Genomic DNA, 16,835 nt, shown 5'->3' with positions numbered 1-16,835 from the left:
ATTTACGATCACTGACATGGACATGCACGCTGCTTTATTTTTTCTTTTGGGGGGTTCATTACATGGGAATATTGCGATCGGGTTTATTTACTACTACCAAGCCCCAGGGCTATCGATACGATAAAATTATAAACCAACAGGCTCGCATTATTCCAAAATGCCTCTGGCCTCATTTGGCATCTATTTGAGACTTTGCGTTTCAGATCTGCTAAATATCTTTCATCTGTAATCTTCAATTGAATGGCAAAGAGAGGAATTTACATTTTCCTTGTCACAGTAATTCATAGATAGTCCAGTATGAATGGACAATCAATGGTGATAGTTAGTTGATGCTACGCAAGTATATGGGAAACATAACGCTGATCATTAGGCAAGATGGCTAAGAACAAGATCGACTACGTGTGTATGTAGCTTTAGATAGAACCATTTAGGAAGTCTCAAGGCAGAACCTTTGATCGAATGTCATCTAATTGCTTGCACGTTATGGATTGCGCCGTATCTCCTGTCAACCTCAAGAAGAAACAAGTGTGAAGAGTTGATACAATATGAAAACCCATGATATTATCAAAGATGCAACGAATGGGGAGATTATGGCAGTAGAGTGGGTATATGGATGGCATTGTCTCTTCAATGACATTGAGGTAGCAGATTGGAGGGCCACACTGTCCTTCAGGGATGAATGAAACTCTCGCCCGCGTAAAAGGGATATATGCATCGAGTATGTCGTTGGAAAATGTCATGGCAAATGAATTTTAAGCCTTGACGTGAAACTTGGGACCTGTGCGCAAGAACCGCACGCATGTCATGAGAACAGCAGACGTGATGATACAACAACCGGTAAAAAGCTGCACTCCAATATACTGGTTTGTTCTGGTCAAGATTGCACCGCCGATGGGAGTGCCAATTAGCAGGCCAATAGAAGTGATAGCGAAGACCATACCCATGCGTGTACCCAAATTGCGCACATCGGGAGTCATGCTTGCCATCACAACTGGGGGCAGAGACACAAACCCACCAGAAAAGAATCCGTAGAAGACAGCCAAGATGATGATTCCGGGGACGGTGTGAACCCGGATCCACACAAAGGCCAAAATGGCAGTGATGGTCACCGCGGGAGCAAGCATGTTTAGAGGGCCTACGTGGTCGGCAAGGAAGTTGGGAGCGATACGACCGAATGTTGAAGCAGCGTTTAACATGGACAGTAGGTAGAAACCCAGGTTTGAATCCACAATACCGGTCTCGATGGCATATGACTGCACGTAGAAAAGGAAGTTGTAGAAGCCCAAGAAGCCTATAAACATGGCAATGGCGAAAACAGTGAAGGCTGGTTCCTTCAAGGCAGACAATTGGTAAAGCTTGCGCTTCTCCTGGGGCTGGAATCGCTGGCGCATAATGCTGACTGATATACAAATGGTGCCGAAGCAGACAAAGCCAAGAGCACGAGTAGCCCAAGCAAAGCCAACCTTTTTCTGCAATTGATCAAACATGATTGGGTAGACCACACCACCAATACTGCTACCGCTAGCAGCCAAGCCGTTTGCCAGACCTCTCTTAGCGCGGAAGTATTGCGGTAGAATGGCCACAGATGGCACGAAGAGGCAGCCTGCTGCCAGTCCGATGCACACACCTTGGGAAAGGATCAGTTGCCAATAGTTGGTGGCAAGACTGGTCATCATCAAGCCAAATGGAAGCAAAAATGCGGCGAACGTGATGAGGCCTCGGAAGTGGCCTGCGTCGAACAATGGACCGGTGATAACTCCAACCATCATTAAAAGGAAAGACTGTAACGATCCAATCCAGGCAATGGTGGATGACGAAGTACCGACAAGTAATTCTTGCTCATAGTAGGTTTGATATGCACCCCAAGTGTTGATAATACCCCTGTTTGACTCATATGTTTAGCAAAATATTATTGAAACCGATAGAGAGAAAACTATACCATGAATTAAAAAAGAGGAAGAATGATCCCAATACTTGCAGCCATGTCTTCAATCCTGTATCGAATTCTGGCTCCGGCTCCTTGTCAGGCACAGGATCTACCGTATGGAATGAATTGATGTTTCCGTCATCTTGAGCAGGTTCACGGCCAGCAAAGACCTTTTCTACATCCAAATCGGTCGGCCCCATATCAGTTTCGCGCAGTATGTGGACAGACAGTGGTCAATGCGCAGTATAGAAGTTTTTGGCGGGGAGTAGTAAAAATGGAACAAGGACGAGATGGGGGAGTTCACCGATAGCTATAAATGTAATGATACAAGTCTATCCCAAACCTATCAAGACCAAGGGAACAATTTTTAGGCCGGAAATGCTTATAAACCATGGTAACACGCGGGGCTCAGCATGGTCAAGCTGCTCGCAGGGCGGAAGAGGCCGAACGACCGAAAGGAAAAAGACCATTCAGCATTGTGGAATAGGATCCACTACTTGTCCATGGGGTAAGTGGGTTTCAACTGCTGCAACTTGAAATCAATGAGATCTCGATATTGTCCAATGATTATTCATCTGCGTGCCGGTTATCCAGGCGAACAGACCAAGCTCACATTAGTGGATGTCTTGCAAAGTTGTTCCCGTCATGTCCCCGATCCACATATGGATTGTGACTCCAAGTAGTGTCTGCAAGTATAAATGAATTTGTATCGACACTGTGAGTCATGGAGCTCATTGGGTTGTTGACGTTCGAAAATTCATGAAGTTCGGGGTTTGATTGATTGGGGCAGATGATTGGCATTCCGACAAATGTGCACGTGGCTTGCATATTTCACCTGCATCTACGGAGTACGTATTATCGTGTCTAGAAATTCTAGAAACGGCTTCCATTCAAAAGTGTTCCGCTAGTGGATTGGAAATAGTTCCAACAATGCCGAAAAAAAGACCTGAAAAAAGACCTGTAGGATGACTGAAAGTGTAAAGATGATATTGTAGAGTATAACTGGACTTGATGTAATATTGCTTCTTCTGGGATGAATATTTACCAAACACTGGTATAAATTGAAGCGTCATATTATTTCTGGATATCTTTTTTTGTTTCTAGGCTGATGTACAAGGCATTGGTGTCCATGTTTCATTCAGGACATCCTAGTTGCTCTTTTTGACGATTTCTTCGAATCCCAAACTCCGAACGCTATGCTGAAACCCCAAATAAAGCAAAAAGACGGAAAGCGGGCCCATATGAGAATATTTGAGGCTTTCATAGTCCCTACAGCAGCTCCTCGCAAGTCCAGTCCTCATACCTGAAGTCGATTGTTAGATATAGCCCATCTCTCAGAGTTCGGCGGGAAAATGCTTACCATCCATCAGGCAGGTAGCGGCGAATAATCAGGGGAATCTTCTTCTGGTTCAACTCCTTCATGGCGATCTGCAGGGGATCGGTCTCGCCCTCGAGGTCGACAAGAACGGGTGCGTTCATACTACATCGAGTGTCAGCCAATCGTAGCATATCCAGATGGCAAGAGTTTGCAATCATCTGCACAGGCGACGTACCTGATCTGAAGAGCACGGGTACCCAGGACACGCGCCCGTTCGTACTTGGTCAAGTATGGAGTGGTAGTGCGCTGGTCGTTAGGAACCTTCTTCTCGCGAGACTGTTCCATGACCTTTCCGGAGTATCCAGCGTTGGGATCGCCTGAGACAACGACGTTATCCCCGTTGGTGGTGTGGTGATAGTCATCGCCCTCGTGATCCTGGCCTTCAAGGCCCTCCTGTTCCTCAGGCTCCACATCATCGAAAACATCCTCGCCGGGCTCGTAGTCGAAGCTGCGCACATAATCACATTAGAAATCATGTTTGTCTTAAGTATGCGCACAATTTTGAAGGTGATTGGGCGCAAAACAAAAGCAAAGGTCCTTTGCGCCCAGTCTCTGCTCAAGCTTGTTTCGGAGGAAGGTAGCTCTTACTTCTCTTCAACATCGTCGTTGCCGTAGTCAGACATGATGGCTGGGAAACGTGTAAAGGAGCGGGAGACAAGTAAAGCCGAAATGAGCGGTGATAAACCCGGAGGGGTGACAGGGGCGACTCAGAAATGGAGGTGGGATTTTGATGCTAAAAATCCTTGGAGCGGAAAAACTTCCTCTCGCGTTCGTCACCCACCGCCTTTTCGGCAGAATAAAATTATTTGTCTACGTTCACGTCAGTTCATCTTCCTCTTCTATGATTTGTTTGTGCATTCTCAATCGTCCTTCTAAGGACTTCTCATGATGGCCTTGAAGCGCAAGGCCTCTTTCGAAGGGGTCTCAACCCCAAAGCGACTCCAGAAGGATAATACCCAGGACAACATCGGTCAGTTTAATCTCCAGATAACAGCCGATAAAGCGACAAGACTGCTGACGATCATTCCAGACCTGGACATGATAAACGAGGACCTTCCCTCTGACGCCGATGATGCCGAGTACTCAGCTCCAGGTACTCCTAGTGTGATGAGCCACGACATGAACAATACCCCTGCGACCCCCATGTCGACTACCTCTTCACGGTACCCATCAGAACTCAAGACCATTCGCTGCCCATTTGAAGGCTGCGACAAAGCATTCAATCGCCCAGCCCGACTCAAGGACCACATCCGATCGCATAATAACGAAAGACTCTTCCGGTGTGACTTTGAGGGTTGCGATAAATCATTTTTACGCCCAACCCATCTTTCACACCACGTCAAGAGTGCCCATAGCGATGTCCGAGACTATGCTTGCGATCGTCCTGGCTGCACAAAGAGCTTTGTGAATGGATCACGGCTTCGTCGACACTTGGCTGCCCATGATGGAAGGGACCAGCACCGCTGCACCGAGTATCCACCTTGCAACGAGACATTCCGCAAGCACTCGACTCTTCAGAAACATGTTCTATCTGTGCATAAGAAGCAGAAACCATTCCCGTGTTTGAAATTAGACCCAGCCACTGGCGAGAAATGCAAGATGGCTTTTGACACTGCTGGTAATCTACGAACCCACGAGAGCCGAGTCCATATCGAGAAGCGATTCACTTGCATGGAGTGCTCCGAAAATCAACAGGAGCAATCTTCCGACATGAATCAAACCGACAAGGATGCCAGCCAGGACTGCTCATTCCCTACCTATACTTCTCTCCAAGAACACATCCGCACTGTTCACCCTCCTAAATGCCCTCAATGTCCAATGGTCTGCTCCACGTCAAGGGAGCTGCGGCGCCACATTGAGGTAGCCCATGGCGATGTCAGTCTTGAAGACCGAAAGGTGTTCCCTTGCCACTACGGCGGCTGCGACCGCAGTTTCACCCGGCAAGGCAACCTGACTGTTCACATCCGCACCGTACATGAGGGCGAAAAGCGATTTGTCTGCGGCGAAACAGACCTTTCAAAGTCCAAAAAAGTCACAAACTGGGACGGCATTGGTTGCGGTCACCGCTATGGCAGCAAGCTCGCACTCGAAGACCACATCCGTACTCAGCACATGGGTCTCAAAAACGCAAAGGCGACGCGCCGTGAACGACTGGGGCTAAAGGAAAAGTCACAGCCACAGCAAACGTCCGTTTCCACCCTGGCTGCTTTGACCGGCCAGGGCTACGCAGAAGAATCAGGACGACAGATCAAATGCCTCTACACCACGTGCCCCAATCGCTTCCATCGCGATTACGATCTATGGCTTCACATGACTACCAAGCATGGCTGCTCCGAAGACAGCGTCGAGAACATGTTCCTGCAGCGTGCCTTGCTTGCCGATGAAACCGGCACTGGAGGCAACCCACTCGGCATGTATGGTCTTGGATTTGACCATGACAGCCAGTACAACCACCAATCTTACATGGGAGGTGATAATTCGTCGGATGTCGCGTTTGGATCTCAATCCAATGATTCGTCGTCCTACCTTCCCGCCCAGCAGGGCTTGAATTCTGATTATTTGATGCAAGATGACATTTCCGCGCATACAAGCGGCAATGGCAACATTGATTCCATGATACCCAACTATGACGAAATGGCATTGATTGATCCTGTTATCGCTTATAACTTGCAGATGGAACAGTAAAGAAGAGGCATTTTCACGAATTTTATGATCATCCAGCGTCGGTGTTTTTCTTTTCTTTTCTTCCTTTGATATGCAGACCACATGATGTATTTTCTTCGAAGGCACCCGGAGCCCTTCCTTTACAAATTATTTACACAGCTTCGATAAATTCCTTGTGAATGTATTGCATTTACCAATTGGATCAATGATATCAAATTTCGATAAAATATGTTCGTAGATGTAGTTGCGTTTGAGTACATCACTTTGCTCATCCCATAGTACTTACTCATTTCAGTACACACTATTGAAACCTACGAATTGCCCCAACCGATCATCCTCGTATTCACCCACCCATAGCCCGTCTTTCATCATACCGATAAGACCCACGGAATTCACCTTTCCTCGTCCAGGAGAGGAACAAATCTAAAGGCAAGCGCCGGACCGTCATAATTGCACTCCCAGACCAGAGTTTGGAGGGGATAATCCCAGGCGATTGCATGGTCATCTCTGCACCACAAAGAGTGATCCGCCATCAACATATGCTCAGTCCCGCAGTTTCATCTGAGTGCTTCTCGGATCGCTTCTGCATTAATTTGATACTTCCTGACGTCGCTGATCAGGGACGGGAACAGCTGCGCCTGAGTTGTCGGATCTTTTGAAAATGATTGCAGGCCAGTCAGGTGCTTGCATAACTCTATCTGAACTGCGTTTGCCACATCCACGCCATAGATAGCAAAGAGGCGGGCGATGTCGCAGAACAGATGAACTGCTGGAAATCCTCGAGCTAATGCGAGCCATTGTGCTATCTGCAATAGCACAGCTATAGTCTGGTAGTCTTGAGGGGAAATATTGGTAATGTGTTGCAGCTCGAGTTCTGACGTCGTCGAAAGAATAATAGAAGGAGGCTAGGGGTTCAGTGGTGGTAGAAAGCCAAGTCTTCGCGCCGCTCTTGGGTTTCTGTCAATGATAAATTGCTTTGCATCTAGGTCAAATTGCTCTTTGAGTTTTCGACTGAATCAGTGATCCAGTGGATTGGCTTTGAGGTATCACGCAGTGGTTCGACCAAGTCTCTCAGCATTCGCAGCTCCCGAGAGAATAAGGATGCGTCTTGCTGTCTGCACCACTCGCCATTGAATGATGGTGGCTGCTGAGGCGCCCGCACAGCAGCACACTTTATATCGCCCGCCTCGCGATTGATATTTCGTACCTTATTTGCAAACATCGCTCTGTGGAGGTGTTTGTCGAAGAAGTCCGGAATGGTATGTAGGAGTTGTTGAGGCCTAATAAGCCCTAAAGCCCTAAGCAATACCTATTTGGGCTTTTCCTTTCGATCTGACAGAGCTAGTCGGATACGGAGTCTGTTCGGCTTGGGGGCTCCCGTATACCGCCAGGCAGTGTATGACTGCCAACGGCGTAAAAGCGGTAGCTATTCTCAGTTGCGCACATGGTACCACGGGATTGGAAACTTTCATTCTGGTAGAATAAAACAGAGCCAGCTAAATTTTTAGGGCTTGAAGGCATGCACTGCCTGTCACGATGCTTGAAGCACTTGAGCTATGCAGCAGACCCATTCCTATAATATCAAGCCCCAGTAACAGATATAGTATCAGACCCAAACTCCGTATCACGAATTGATACGTACATAGGCGATTTAAACGAAGTGCTGCGATCAGAAAATGCGGCTATTATAGAGCATAGTAGGGCTCATGATGCCTGACCCTAATAGGGTGGAGGTGGAGTCTACTGCGTACTTCGTACAATCATACAATATTGTAGATCCAAATAGCAATAGAGCTATACTAAGAATATCAAACTACATACATATGTATGCATTGATGTAGATTTGAGTAAACGTAATAATAAAGTTGAATGGAAAGATAGGAAAGAACGATAACCTTATCCCAGAAAGGCATAGATCCTGAATTAACCATGGGATGAGTTCTGTCAAAATGTAGAACGGAGCAATACTACTATATTTACATCTAAGGACATACATAGACAATATTTACCTCCATGTCCATAGTCAAAAGATGATTAATAAAGATCCCTGGAGAGGATCTGCGAAAGCCACGAGGTCCGATCTGCATTTCTGATTGTAAGGTATGACGCCATGGGTCTGATCTAGATGGAGCTACGCTGATCCCAAGCCTGCATGTCTGACCTACAAGTAGATCCATTTGAGATCTATCCAGAACTGCAAGTGTCGATAATTGGGAACCCTCAAGGTACTCTTATCAGCCGCTACTTACATATGTGTTAACTATCATGTACCGGTACCTAGCTGTGGTTTGCCCCAATATGCACAAGGAAGGCCTGAGCTTCGACATGAACCTAGGGAGTCCCACCTAACTAAAGTTGAGCACGAATGTGGAACTGCCGAGCCCAGGGTTATTAGTGGGGTAAAAACGAGGATAAATGAAGGAGATAATCAAAAGGGAAAGCTTCAAAGCCCGCAATGGCCAATTGGTACGGAGCAGATTTAGTACAATATAGGGGAAGGCAATATTATCGGTGAAGGTGTGTACGCGTCCCCAATTGACATCCGGGGGAACCAGTTGTCCATTTTGACCCGCAAGGCAAACGTGCGAGAATCGCAGTGGCAACCACATGAGGCGAAAACCGCCAAGTTCCCGGTCTGAGTCCACGTTGGTTCAAGCGCCCATTTTTTTTAGCCTAGAGTGGCGGGAGTTAGCACTTTGGTCACTTTTTTTAAAACAATAAATAATAGGGGATAAGAATCAGGGGAAAATAAAATTTTACAAAGTTGAAGTTCATTAAATTCAGGGGAATCATATAACATTTTATAAAGAAAAACTCATAACGAAGAAAACCCTAAGAATAGTTTGCATAGTCTACGGAGTACAATACTTAGTCTATGTTTCTCTCTCCACTGACGATCCAACACCTGGACAGGTCCCGGGATGACGCCAGCCTACTTCCAAGAAAAAAAGTTACTTCTAGCCTTTGTCTCAATTTTTTTAAGACAAATCTTTCCAAAAATGAAAACAAGATGTAAAAATAAATTAGTACTGGCTTGGCTTATAGTCACACAGCCAATTTGTTTAATATTTGTTTAATTTTGTTTAGGAATGATGAATGTTCTGTTGTACTCCATACCAAATAGTTGTACGGAGTATTAGTTTTCCTTATTGCCTCTCCTCTCTCTCGACCTGCCAAAGACCCACTGTCCAAAGCCCGCTTCCATTCTTGTCTCCAATTTCTACACTACTCTCTCTCTCTTTCTCTTTCTCCCTCTATCTCTCTCGCTCTTCTATTCTCTTCTACTTTCATATACCTACTCTCTCCCTATCTCTCAAATCTCTCTTTTGTGGAAAAACAATCCTAATCCTGGTGATTAGAACAGGTGCATCCTGTAAACGTCATCATTGGCGGAGCTTTCATTCCTAAACTCCGGCCTAACCGCTCGCTGTCTTCATTTTTATGCTGGGATCAACCTTGTGTGTTCCTTCATGGATTAGGTCTTTTCTCTCCGATTTTCGACCCGGCGCAGTCGCTATTTGACAGTCACTCGTTCAGCCCAATCGACCGGTTTCCTTTTAAATCCCTACGTCCCCTTACTTTCTGGGCGTTCCACAGTCTAGATCCATTGGTATTCTAAGACAAAAGTCAACTGAGATTCTTGTCCGGTGACACATCACGTTCCCACGTCATGGGTCGTTCGCGTGGTAAGTTGATCGTCTTCGGCTATGCCGGATAATTAACTAGATCCCGTTATTGACTTGCCCTTGCGTTTCCAACAGTCCGCTCGTTTATTTCGAGCTTTGGCGGGAGGAATGATTCTGGAAAAGAAAGCCGGAAGTCCTCGAGCAACGTTACTCCAGTGAACATAACCCCGGCAGACACACCACCTCGGTGGCAAACGCCTCCCCCGATACCAATACACCCTCCCCACCAACCGAATTATCCCCTGTTAGCGCTGGACCAAGAGGAGACGGAAGTGCCTCACGACCGGCATCCATGATCTTCTCGCGCAATCCGCCTCTTATGCAACAGTCGGGCGATACCCCGCCGGAGTTATCACCTATCTTCTCATTTCTCAACATCCACACAAACAAGGTCTACCAGGAGGGATATTTTTTGAAATTGAATGATCTGGACTCTCGTACGTGGACTATGCACCGATGGCTTGTGGGGAAATACTGACATATGCAGATGGGCGAGCTTGCGGTGATCGGCAATGGGTGGAATGCTACGCGCAACTAGTCGGAACCGTTCTTTCGTTATGGGACAGCGCTGCGCTGGACGCAGCAGGCGGAGAAGAGGTCCCGGCGACTTTTATCAATCTAGCTGATGCATCCCTTAAGATGGTAAGGATCTGATCTTTCTCCGGGCTTTAGAACATGAACTTACCAGCTACTTGTAACAGATCGAAACCCTCCCGATCCGAAATGGAACTGTGCAACCGTTGAAGAACGTACTCAGTCTATCATCCGCGGGCAAGAATCGATACCTTTTGCATTTCAACTCTTTCCACTCCCTGATCCAATGGACAGCGGCTATTCGCCTCTCGATGTTCGAGCACACGTCTTTGTACGAAGCTTACACCGGTTCTTTGATTGCGGCGAAAGGAAAACATCTCAACGGAATCAACTCAATCCTCGCACCCACCAAATTCAGATATGAGGACTGGGCGCGTGTGCGATTCGGAGCAGGAACTCCGTGGAGGCGATGTTGGTTTGTGATCAGCCCGCCTGACGAGAAAGAGATGCAGAAAGCGCGGAAGACGTTGAAGAAATCGGCATATGATCGCTTGTCAATTCCTGTCACCGGAAACATCAGGTTCTACGAGACAAAGAAGACGAAAAAGGCGATACCTATTGCAACTGTCACGCAAGTGTTCTCGGCACACGCGATCTATCCGCAGTCCAAGGCTTTGATCGATACATCGACCCTGGTGAAAATGGAAGGCCGAATCACCACCCATTTACCCGAATCATCTTCCGAAGGAATTGTTTTTATCATGCCTGAGCCGCATGCTGCAGTCTCTGGATTCGAGATGATGCTGCGCTTCCTCTTCCCCATATTTGACACCTTCAATCTCTATGGCCGTCCTACTCGCTTGGTCGCAGACACCAATCACATCAAAAGTATCATGTTTGCTTTCCCCAAGGAGCGGCGCTACGGCTACCTCGATGTTTTGGATATTGCTGGCCTCCTACAAACCCCTGGCAGCCTAGAATGGACCGAAGCTCAGTGGAGGAAACAACTCAAAGAGGCAACGCAGCGTCGAATCTCATCTGGCAGGAGTAGAACCAACAGTGTCACCAGCGCGCGGCCCCGTTATCGTTCCATCTCTGGACGGAACAGTGACGTCCCTATTGATCCTACACGCCGCCCGTTTGCTGCTATCGAGACAAAGCCCCAGCTCAACAACTCTACTGAGGCAATTATCCACGAAGTCCCGAAGGATGGCTTCCCCGTCGTGTACCACAACCGTGGATTTTCTGACACCACAGGCTTCAATTCTGGACCTAGATTGAGCAACGGAGCTCTGGCTGAGAGCTCACCCGATTCCTCTTCACAAGATCTGGCGCACCGCGGGACCCCGGCCGTAGCTCCTATTGCAGAGAGCACCGGCTCCGAAAGCGACCCCAATCTTGAAACTTTGCGTGGCCCGGCAGTCGAAGAGCAGCTTCCGCCACGAACCCCACCTGCCCCTGTTGGAACCCCGCCTGAATTTTCGCATGGACCCAGAGAAATGCCTGCCAATCGCCCGGAGGCGTCTTCGGAGCAGAGATTGGCCAACAACCGGATGTCTCACGCCACACTTTCTCAGCTCGCCTCGGTTGGGACTATGGGACTCAGTGCGGCGGCCGCTAGTGCTGCATGGAAAAGCCAGCAACAGCAAAACAAGAACAATCAACCACCCCAGGAAAGGAGTGCTGACAATGTTTATCTCCCTGGCCCTGTAGCATCTACCAAGTCACTTGGACACTCATCGAGTGACGAGGGTATCGCTCTTGCGCTCCCGGTTCGGCCTCCTGCGGCCCCGGAGCATCGCCCAAACACGCCCAGTACTAACGGCAGTCCATCCTCCCAGCCGGTTTCCTACCACAACTCCCCGCAGCGCTCTTCTCCCCAGCAGATGGGGCATGATCCCCAAAAGTCTGTGCGACGCAAGCCACTTCCGCAACGAGACCTCTTCGGGTCGCAGAGTCAACAGGATGAACCAAGCTACGACGACCTTCGCCATACTCTGGACGAAGATGTACTGAATTCAATTGCTCCCCACGTCACATCCCTCCCATCGCCAATATCACCAACCAGAAACGACGATGAGAGCATTTATGACAATGCGTCTACAGTCTCGCCTGACTACGCTAGCACACACGATTCTGTTTATAGCAAGAAGTCTGCTTCGTCCACGAAGCCCAGAATGGGTGTTATGAAGACCGTGGGGGTTCCGGCTGCTAAGGAACTTGTCATTGGAGATGCCCATTATACCATGGACAAGCCCCCGACATCGAATCCAGACATTCCTAGTGTAGATTTCGGCCCAACCATGACTTACATGCCTACCACTGGACGTCCAAACACATCGGACACCCTGCGAAACCACCAACGGAAAGACTCGGCGGGAACCAAGCTTTCTATTCCTACTCATCAAATGGACCAGGCTAATAATGCTCGGCCCTCCAGCCGAGAGGAATACCGACGCAGTGTGTTGTGGCAACCTGGAATGGCTTCTGGCCGCCCTGTCACTCCGGGCGGTGGTCTCACCCCGGAGCAGTATGTACAGCAACGCGCTGCACCCAGTCCTCCAATGCATGCCCACAGCCGTACTCTTTCCAACCCCATGCTAGCACAACGCCCGGCGTCCGGGGATTGGACTCAGTATGCCCGTCCGAACTCGCCCATGAATCCTCAGCGGGATCCTAATTACCGACCTTCATCTCGCGGTGCTCAAAGTATGCTCAACTACAACGATCACTCGTCCCATCTATCTGCCCGTGAACAAGAGCACGTTGCCCGCATGACTGGATCGTCGTTCTTCAATATGTCAAACGAGAACCGGAAACCGCAGACACAAGTGAACCCCATGGGTCTTGTATCGGCGATTGATGCCCGCGAGCGTGAGAAGCGCGAAATGAGGGAGGGTATGTCAAACCAGATGGTCCAACAGGCCATTGCCCAGCGCCAGCAGAATCTGAACTACCAACCACCCGTGATGCACCAGCAACAGTGGGCGCCCCAGCAGTTCTCACCTCAGCCAATGCTGCCTCAGCAGACTGGCTCTGTGTACCTTCCTCAACATGGTCGTCAGGAGTCCATGTACAACATGCCGGCGGCCAACCACACCTGGGATGCTCTCAACCAGCCGGCTCGTCCAGATGTGCCGCGCCGTTCATCGTGGTACGGCCAGCTATCCCAAGCACCGCAAACACCACCCGCCTACCAGCAAACTCAGGCTCATGCTCCCGATCCGCGGTATTACAATTATGCTCAGTGAACTGATCTTGACATGAACGTGATCGTCCCTTTCATACCTCTTTCCTTTGAATTTCCTCACCATTCTCCCAACTACTCATTCTTTGCACATCATTGTTAGTATCATTTTCATTTATGTCCAAACAGTCCTTCATGCACTCTCATCAATTCCAAATCTGATTCCCTCTGTCTCCCTTCGCCCTTGACCGCCACTCATTATTTTCTTATTGTTTTTCTATTACTTTATTGCATCACGCATCCAACCGGAGTTTCTGATTGGCGTGGTGAGGTTTTATTCGATTTTGCGTGCTCATTTACCTTACCATTATATCGGGGTTTTCTTCTACTTTTCTCTTTCCGTCTATTACCGTGAGGTCCTTGCATGTAGATCAATCAGTCTTTCATGCATATATGCGCCTGTGTGTACGGAATATAGATTGTCCACGGATATCAATTCAGGTGACTTTTTTTTGACGTTTCGATTCTTTCGGTTTTATTGTCTTAAATTGGGAATTTGAGAATTTGAAATTGTAGATAAAGCCTTCTCGCTCCAATGGAGATTTCAATAGCTATCGAATATAACTGTTGATAAGAAGAAATGGCATAACAATATCGAAGCCACCCGATTCTCATCTCCACCTGGGCATCTCATAGGTAGTTGAAGTATGCCTTAACTCCTTCCTGAAAGAGTCAAATGATACAAGATCCGAGGAGCCGAACTGTGGATTGTAGATCGACTGTCGATCTATGATCCACATTATTCAGCCATCGGGCCGCAGTACATACACACATGCATGTACATTTGCATGTATTATGGATGTAATTACATGTATATGTACTGTATTCCACTGATATTATCAAGTATACATAAGATGATCAAAATAGTTGCAATGCTTATTATTACAAGGTTGTCATTCAATACACTACGGGATCGAGTAGTGAGAGTGTCAGTCCCATGAAGAGCATTGCCAGTGCCTATGGCCATATGGAAATAAGTTACCGCGGATCTAGAACTACTCATATATTCATATCTCGGTAGAAGCGTAAGGATGGCTTTTTAGGGGTGTATGATCAATCCAATGCCTTTTTCAAAAGGATTGTCTGTGTTAGGACATTCAACGCGATCAAATGTCAGCGCTATTCGTGTAACGGTGTATGCGACCTGTGTCAAGGCTAATTGTCCTGTCATGCGCTGTTAGCAACGACCAAAATTAAAGAGCGTAAAAGGAAGACAAACCATCAGGACAATGTCGCGGGAACAGGGTAGGGGAACTATAGGAACTAGTTAAAAGAATCGTGATCACAGCCAGAGATCTTTCTACCAGAACAGAATTAAACCATCTTCCATTCAGTACATATCATGAACAATCTAGCTAGTAGGATGTTAAGGAATTATCTCCTTCGTTGCCGTCAGCTTAGCAGCAACTTCTGCAGCCAATTCCCCAATCAAAGATCCATCCAAAATCTTCAAAACAGGCATACCAACTACCAATTCCTTCACAACCCATGTCTGCAAGTCGACGGCAATCAACGAGTCTACACCCAATTGAATCAGCGACATCACTCCTTTAATTTCCTCTTCATCGGACATTTTGAGTTTGTTACGTAGTGGCAATGAAGGCTGCTTCGATAAACTCCGTTGCCTCTTTTTCACTCGTTGATGACTCCAATTGTACTTTGATGGAAATGCGGCTCCAGTGTTTTCACATAGTGTCATTCTCCATTCAATACGACTTATGGTCGCAATTCTATGGACATCTGGCCTCAAACTATGACAATTATCTTGTTGCAGTCTAGCAAAGGTACACTGAATAGATTGAAAGCTTCTGTTCTACTGAATGGAACGTCAACGCCATGTTTTGTCTATTTGTGTATGGTTCTTGCTTTCTATCATTGTATAACTGTTTCCATAAAGCTTTATACTTCTCTATATTCTTGTGACTTCATACGCACATCAGTCCTAATACAGCCCGGAACATAGCCATTGATACCCTCCTCCGATTATGGCGGAAGATGCATCTGTGAAGATATCGGCTTGCGAAGACGAGCAGAAGCGAAACAAAAGCCATTGGATAACAAGCCTCAAAATATTGGTCTAGAACCATACAATGAGCCTTTTTATTGTGCTGCTCTATCGATAAACAAGTGTTTCTTCATAGCCCAAAGAATGAAAGGCTTTTCCAGGTCCCACGTAAAAGCAGGGCAGCAACATTCACCCTTGATTTGAAACCCTTTCTTCAACCAATATTCTCCATTAATCTCCCTGACAACCTTGATCATGATTCGGAAATAAGATGTTTCGGCAAGCTGCGCAAGATTTGGCGTAAACCTTTTCTGAAGTTCCTGCTCACACGCCTTCACAAGTCTCTCTGCGATCCCCTTTTTCCTATATTTATCGCCCGGCTTCACAGCAACCATGAAGATTTCAAAATCCCCATCACAACTGGCAGGATCTGAGATAGTATCAATGGTATTAGATCCGATATTTTGCATAGAACAAGCCTCGTCAATGCTCTTTGTAGCAAAGTAGCCGTCTGGTTTCCAAACGAGACCATCAGCATCAGACACCCAATCCTTGACACTTGCAGTGCCGACAATTTCATTCAAATCAAATGCAACAGCTGTGAAGCCATTGGTACCGATTTCGTCGGCAACTTGGTTGTCGTGTTGAACTCGATCGCCGACTTTGCCTATGGGGTCTATATCATGGCCACGGTAACTGGCGTTGATGACTGTCCGAAGGTCCGGTAGAAAAGGCTGGGAGAGCAGATCACGTCGCGTGAATACTTTGATGTGATAGGAGGAGGATGAAAGCGTGTCATTTTGTACGCTTGCATTGGATTTGTTTGGGGCTGGCGATGAATCAAAATCGCCTTGTGAAGTCATTGCGCAAGCATATTTGATATCTTGAGATATATAAGAATTGAATGAATAGTTTTGTTCCCAAAAGCGGAATGAAATGACAGCCACGTATCAAACGAATAAATTCAGCAGAGACCTGGAATTATATACTAGGAAGACCGCGCAGGTGGATAGTTGTTATTACTCAGGGACATGTCAAACGAAGGGCGTGTTCCCAGTTCTCGGGAGCAATTTGATGTTACATATCATATAGATGTTGAGAACCCAAGGATGATAATTGAGCATGAAGTTATTGAATTAAATTACATGCATTGGAAAGATTTTCAAAATCCTCATGCACCAACCTAAGGAATTTCTCCTCGGAGACAACGGTACCAAAGCCGTCCCCGATATCACGCAACATAATCAAGACCGCTATGGCGCGCCGTCCTCATGACCGCAGACGAAATTGAGCAGCGTTCCTGGTCGAAAACTGGATTCAGTTTGCTGCCTGGGCTTGTAGATCCATTTTTGCTAGGCTTGCAGCTAGATCATTGCCGAGAATCAATTAATCAG

The 16,835-nt window shown here is 47.2% G+C and overlaps 6 protein-coding genes across 6 annotated transcripts; 2 read left to right on the top strand and 4 right to left on the bottom strand.

The window, feature by feature from the left end:
- Positions 1-752: 752 nt before the first annotated feature.
- On the bottom strand, positions 753-2,127 carry N7529_008517 (MCT family MFS transporter; the record flags this gene model as incomplete). The annotated part of the gene is made up of 2 exons (XM_057244044.1): positions 753-1,881; positions 1,940-2,127. The coding sequence occupies 2 exons, from the start codon at positions 2,125-2,127 to the stop codon at positions 753-755; spliced, it is 1,317 nt and encodes a 438-aa protein (XP_057095582.1).
- Positions 2,128-3,196: 1,069 nt separating this feature from the next.
- On the bottom strand, positions 3,197-3,928 carry N7529_008516 (DNA-directed RNA polymerase core subunit RPO26; the record flags this gene model as incomplete). The annotated part of the gene is made up of 4 exons (XM_057244043.1): positions 3,197-3,230; positions 3,288-3,407; positions 3,481-3,753; positions 3,894-3,928. 4 exons carry the CDS (start codon positions 3,926-3,928, stop codon positions 3,197-3,199), a joined length of 462 nt encoding a protein of 153 aa, XP_057095581.1.
- Positions 3,929-4,190: 262 nt separating this feature from the next.
- On the top strand, positions 4,191-5,990 carry N7529_008515 (C2H2-type zinc finger protein; the record flags this gene model as incomplete). Its single annotated transcript, XM_057244042.1, has 1 exon — positions 4,191-5,990. The coding sequence occupies one exon, from the start codon at positions 4,191-4,193 to the stop codon at positions 5,988-5,990; it is 1,800 nt and encodes a 599-aa protein (XP_057095580.1).
- A 3,649-nt stretch (positions 5,991-9,639) lies between these two features.
- Positions 9,640-13,440, top strand: N7529_008514 (uncharacterized protein; the record flags this gene model as incomplete). The annotated part of the gene is made up of 4 exons (XM_057244041.1): positions 9,640-9,655; positions 9,790-10,092; positions 10,143-10,297; positions 10,357-13,440. 4 exons carry the CDS (start codon positions 9,640-9,642, stop codon positions 13,438-13,440), a joined length of 3,558 nt encoding a protein of 1,185 aa, XP_057095579.1.
- Positions 13,441-14,802: 1,362 nt separating this feature from the next.
- Positions 14,803-15,009, bottom strand: N7529_008513 (acyl carrier protein; the record flags this gene model as incomplete). Its single annotated transcript, XM_057244040.1, has 1 exon — positions 14,803-15,009. One exon carries the CDS (start codon positions 15,007-15,009, stop codon positions 14,803-14,805), a length of 207 nt encoding a protein of 68 aa, XP_057095578.1.
- A 527-nt stretch (positions 15,010-15,536) lies between these two features.
- Positions 15,537-16,304, bottom strand: N7529_008512 (uncharacterized protein; the record flags this gene model as incomplete). The annotated part of the gene is made up of 1 exon (XM_057244039.1): positions 15,537-16,304. One exon carries the CDS (start codon positions 16,302-16,304, stop codon positions 15,537-15,539), a length of 768 nt encoding a protein of 255 aa, XP_057095577.1.
- Between the last annotated feature and the right edge of the window lie 531 nt (positions 16,305-16,835).

The sequence above is a fragment of the Penicillium soppii genome, assembly GCF_028829465.1.
Source record: "Penicillium soppii strain IBT 18220 chromosome Unknown utg000006l, whole genome shotgun sequence".
NCBI lineage: Eukaryota > Fungi > Ascomycota > Eurotiomycetes > Eurotiales > Aspergillaceae > Penicillium > Penicillium soppii.
This window is presented reverse-complemented; position numbering and strand designations above follow the sequence as displayed.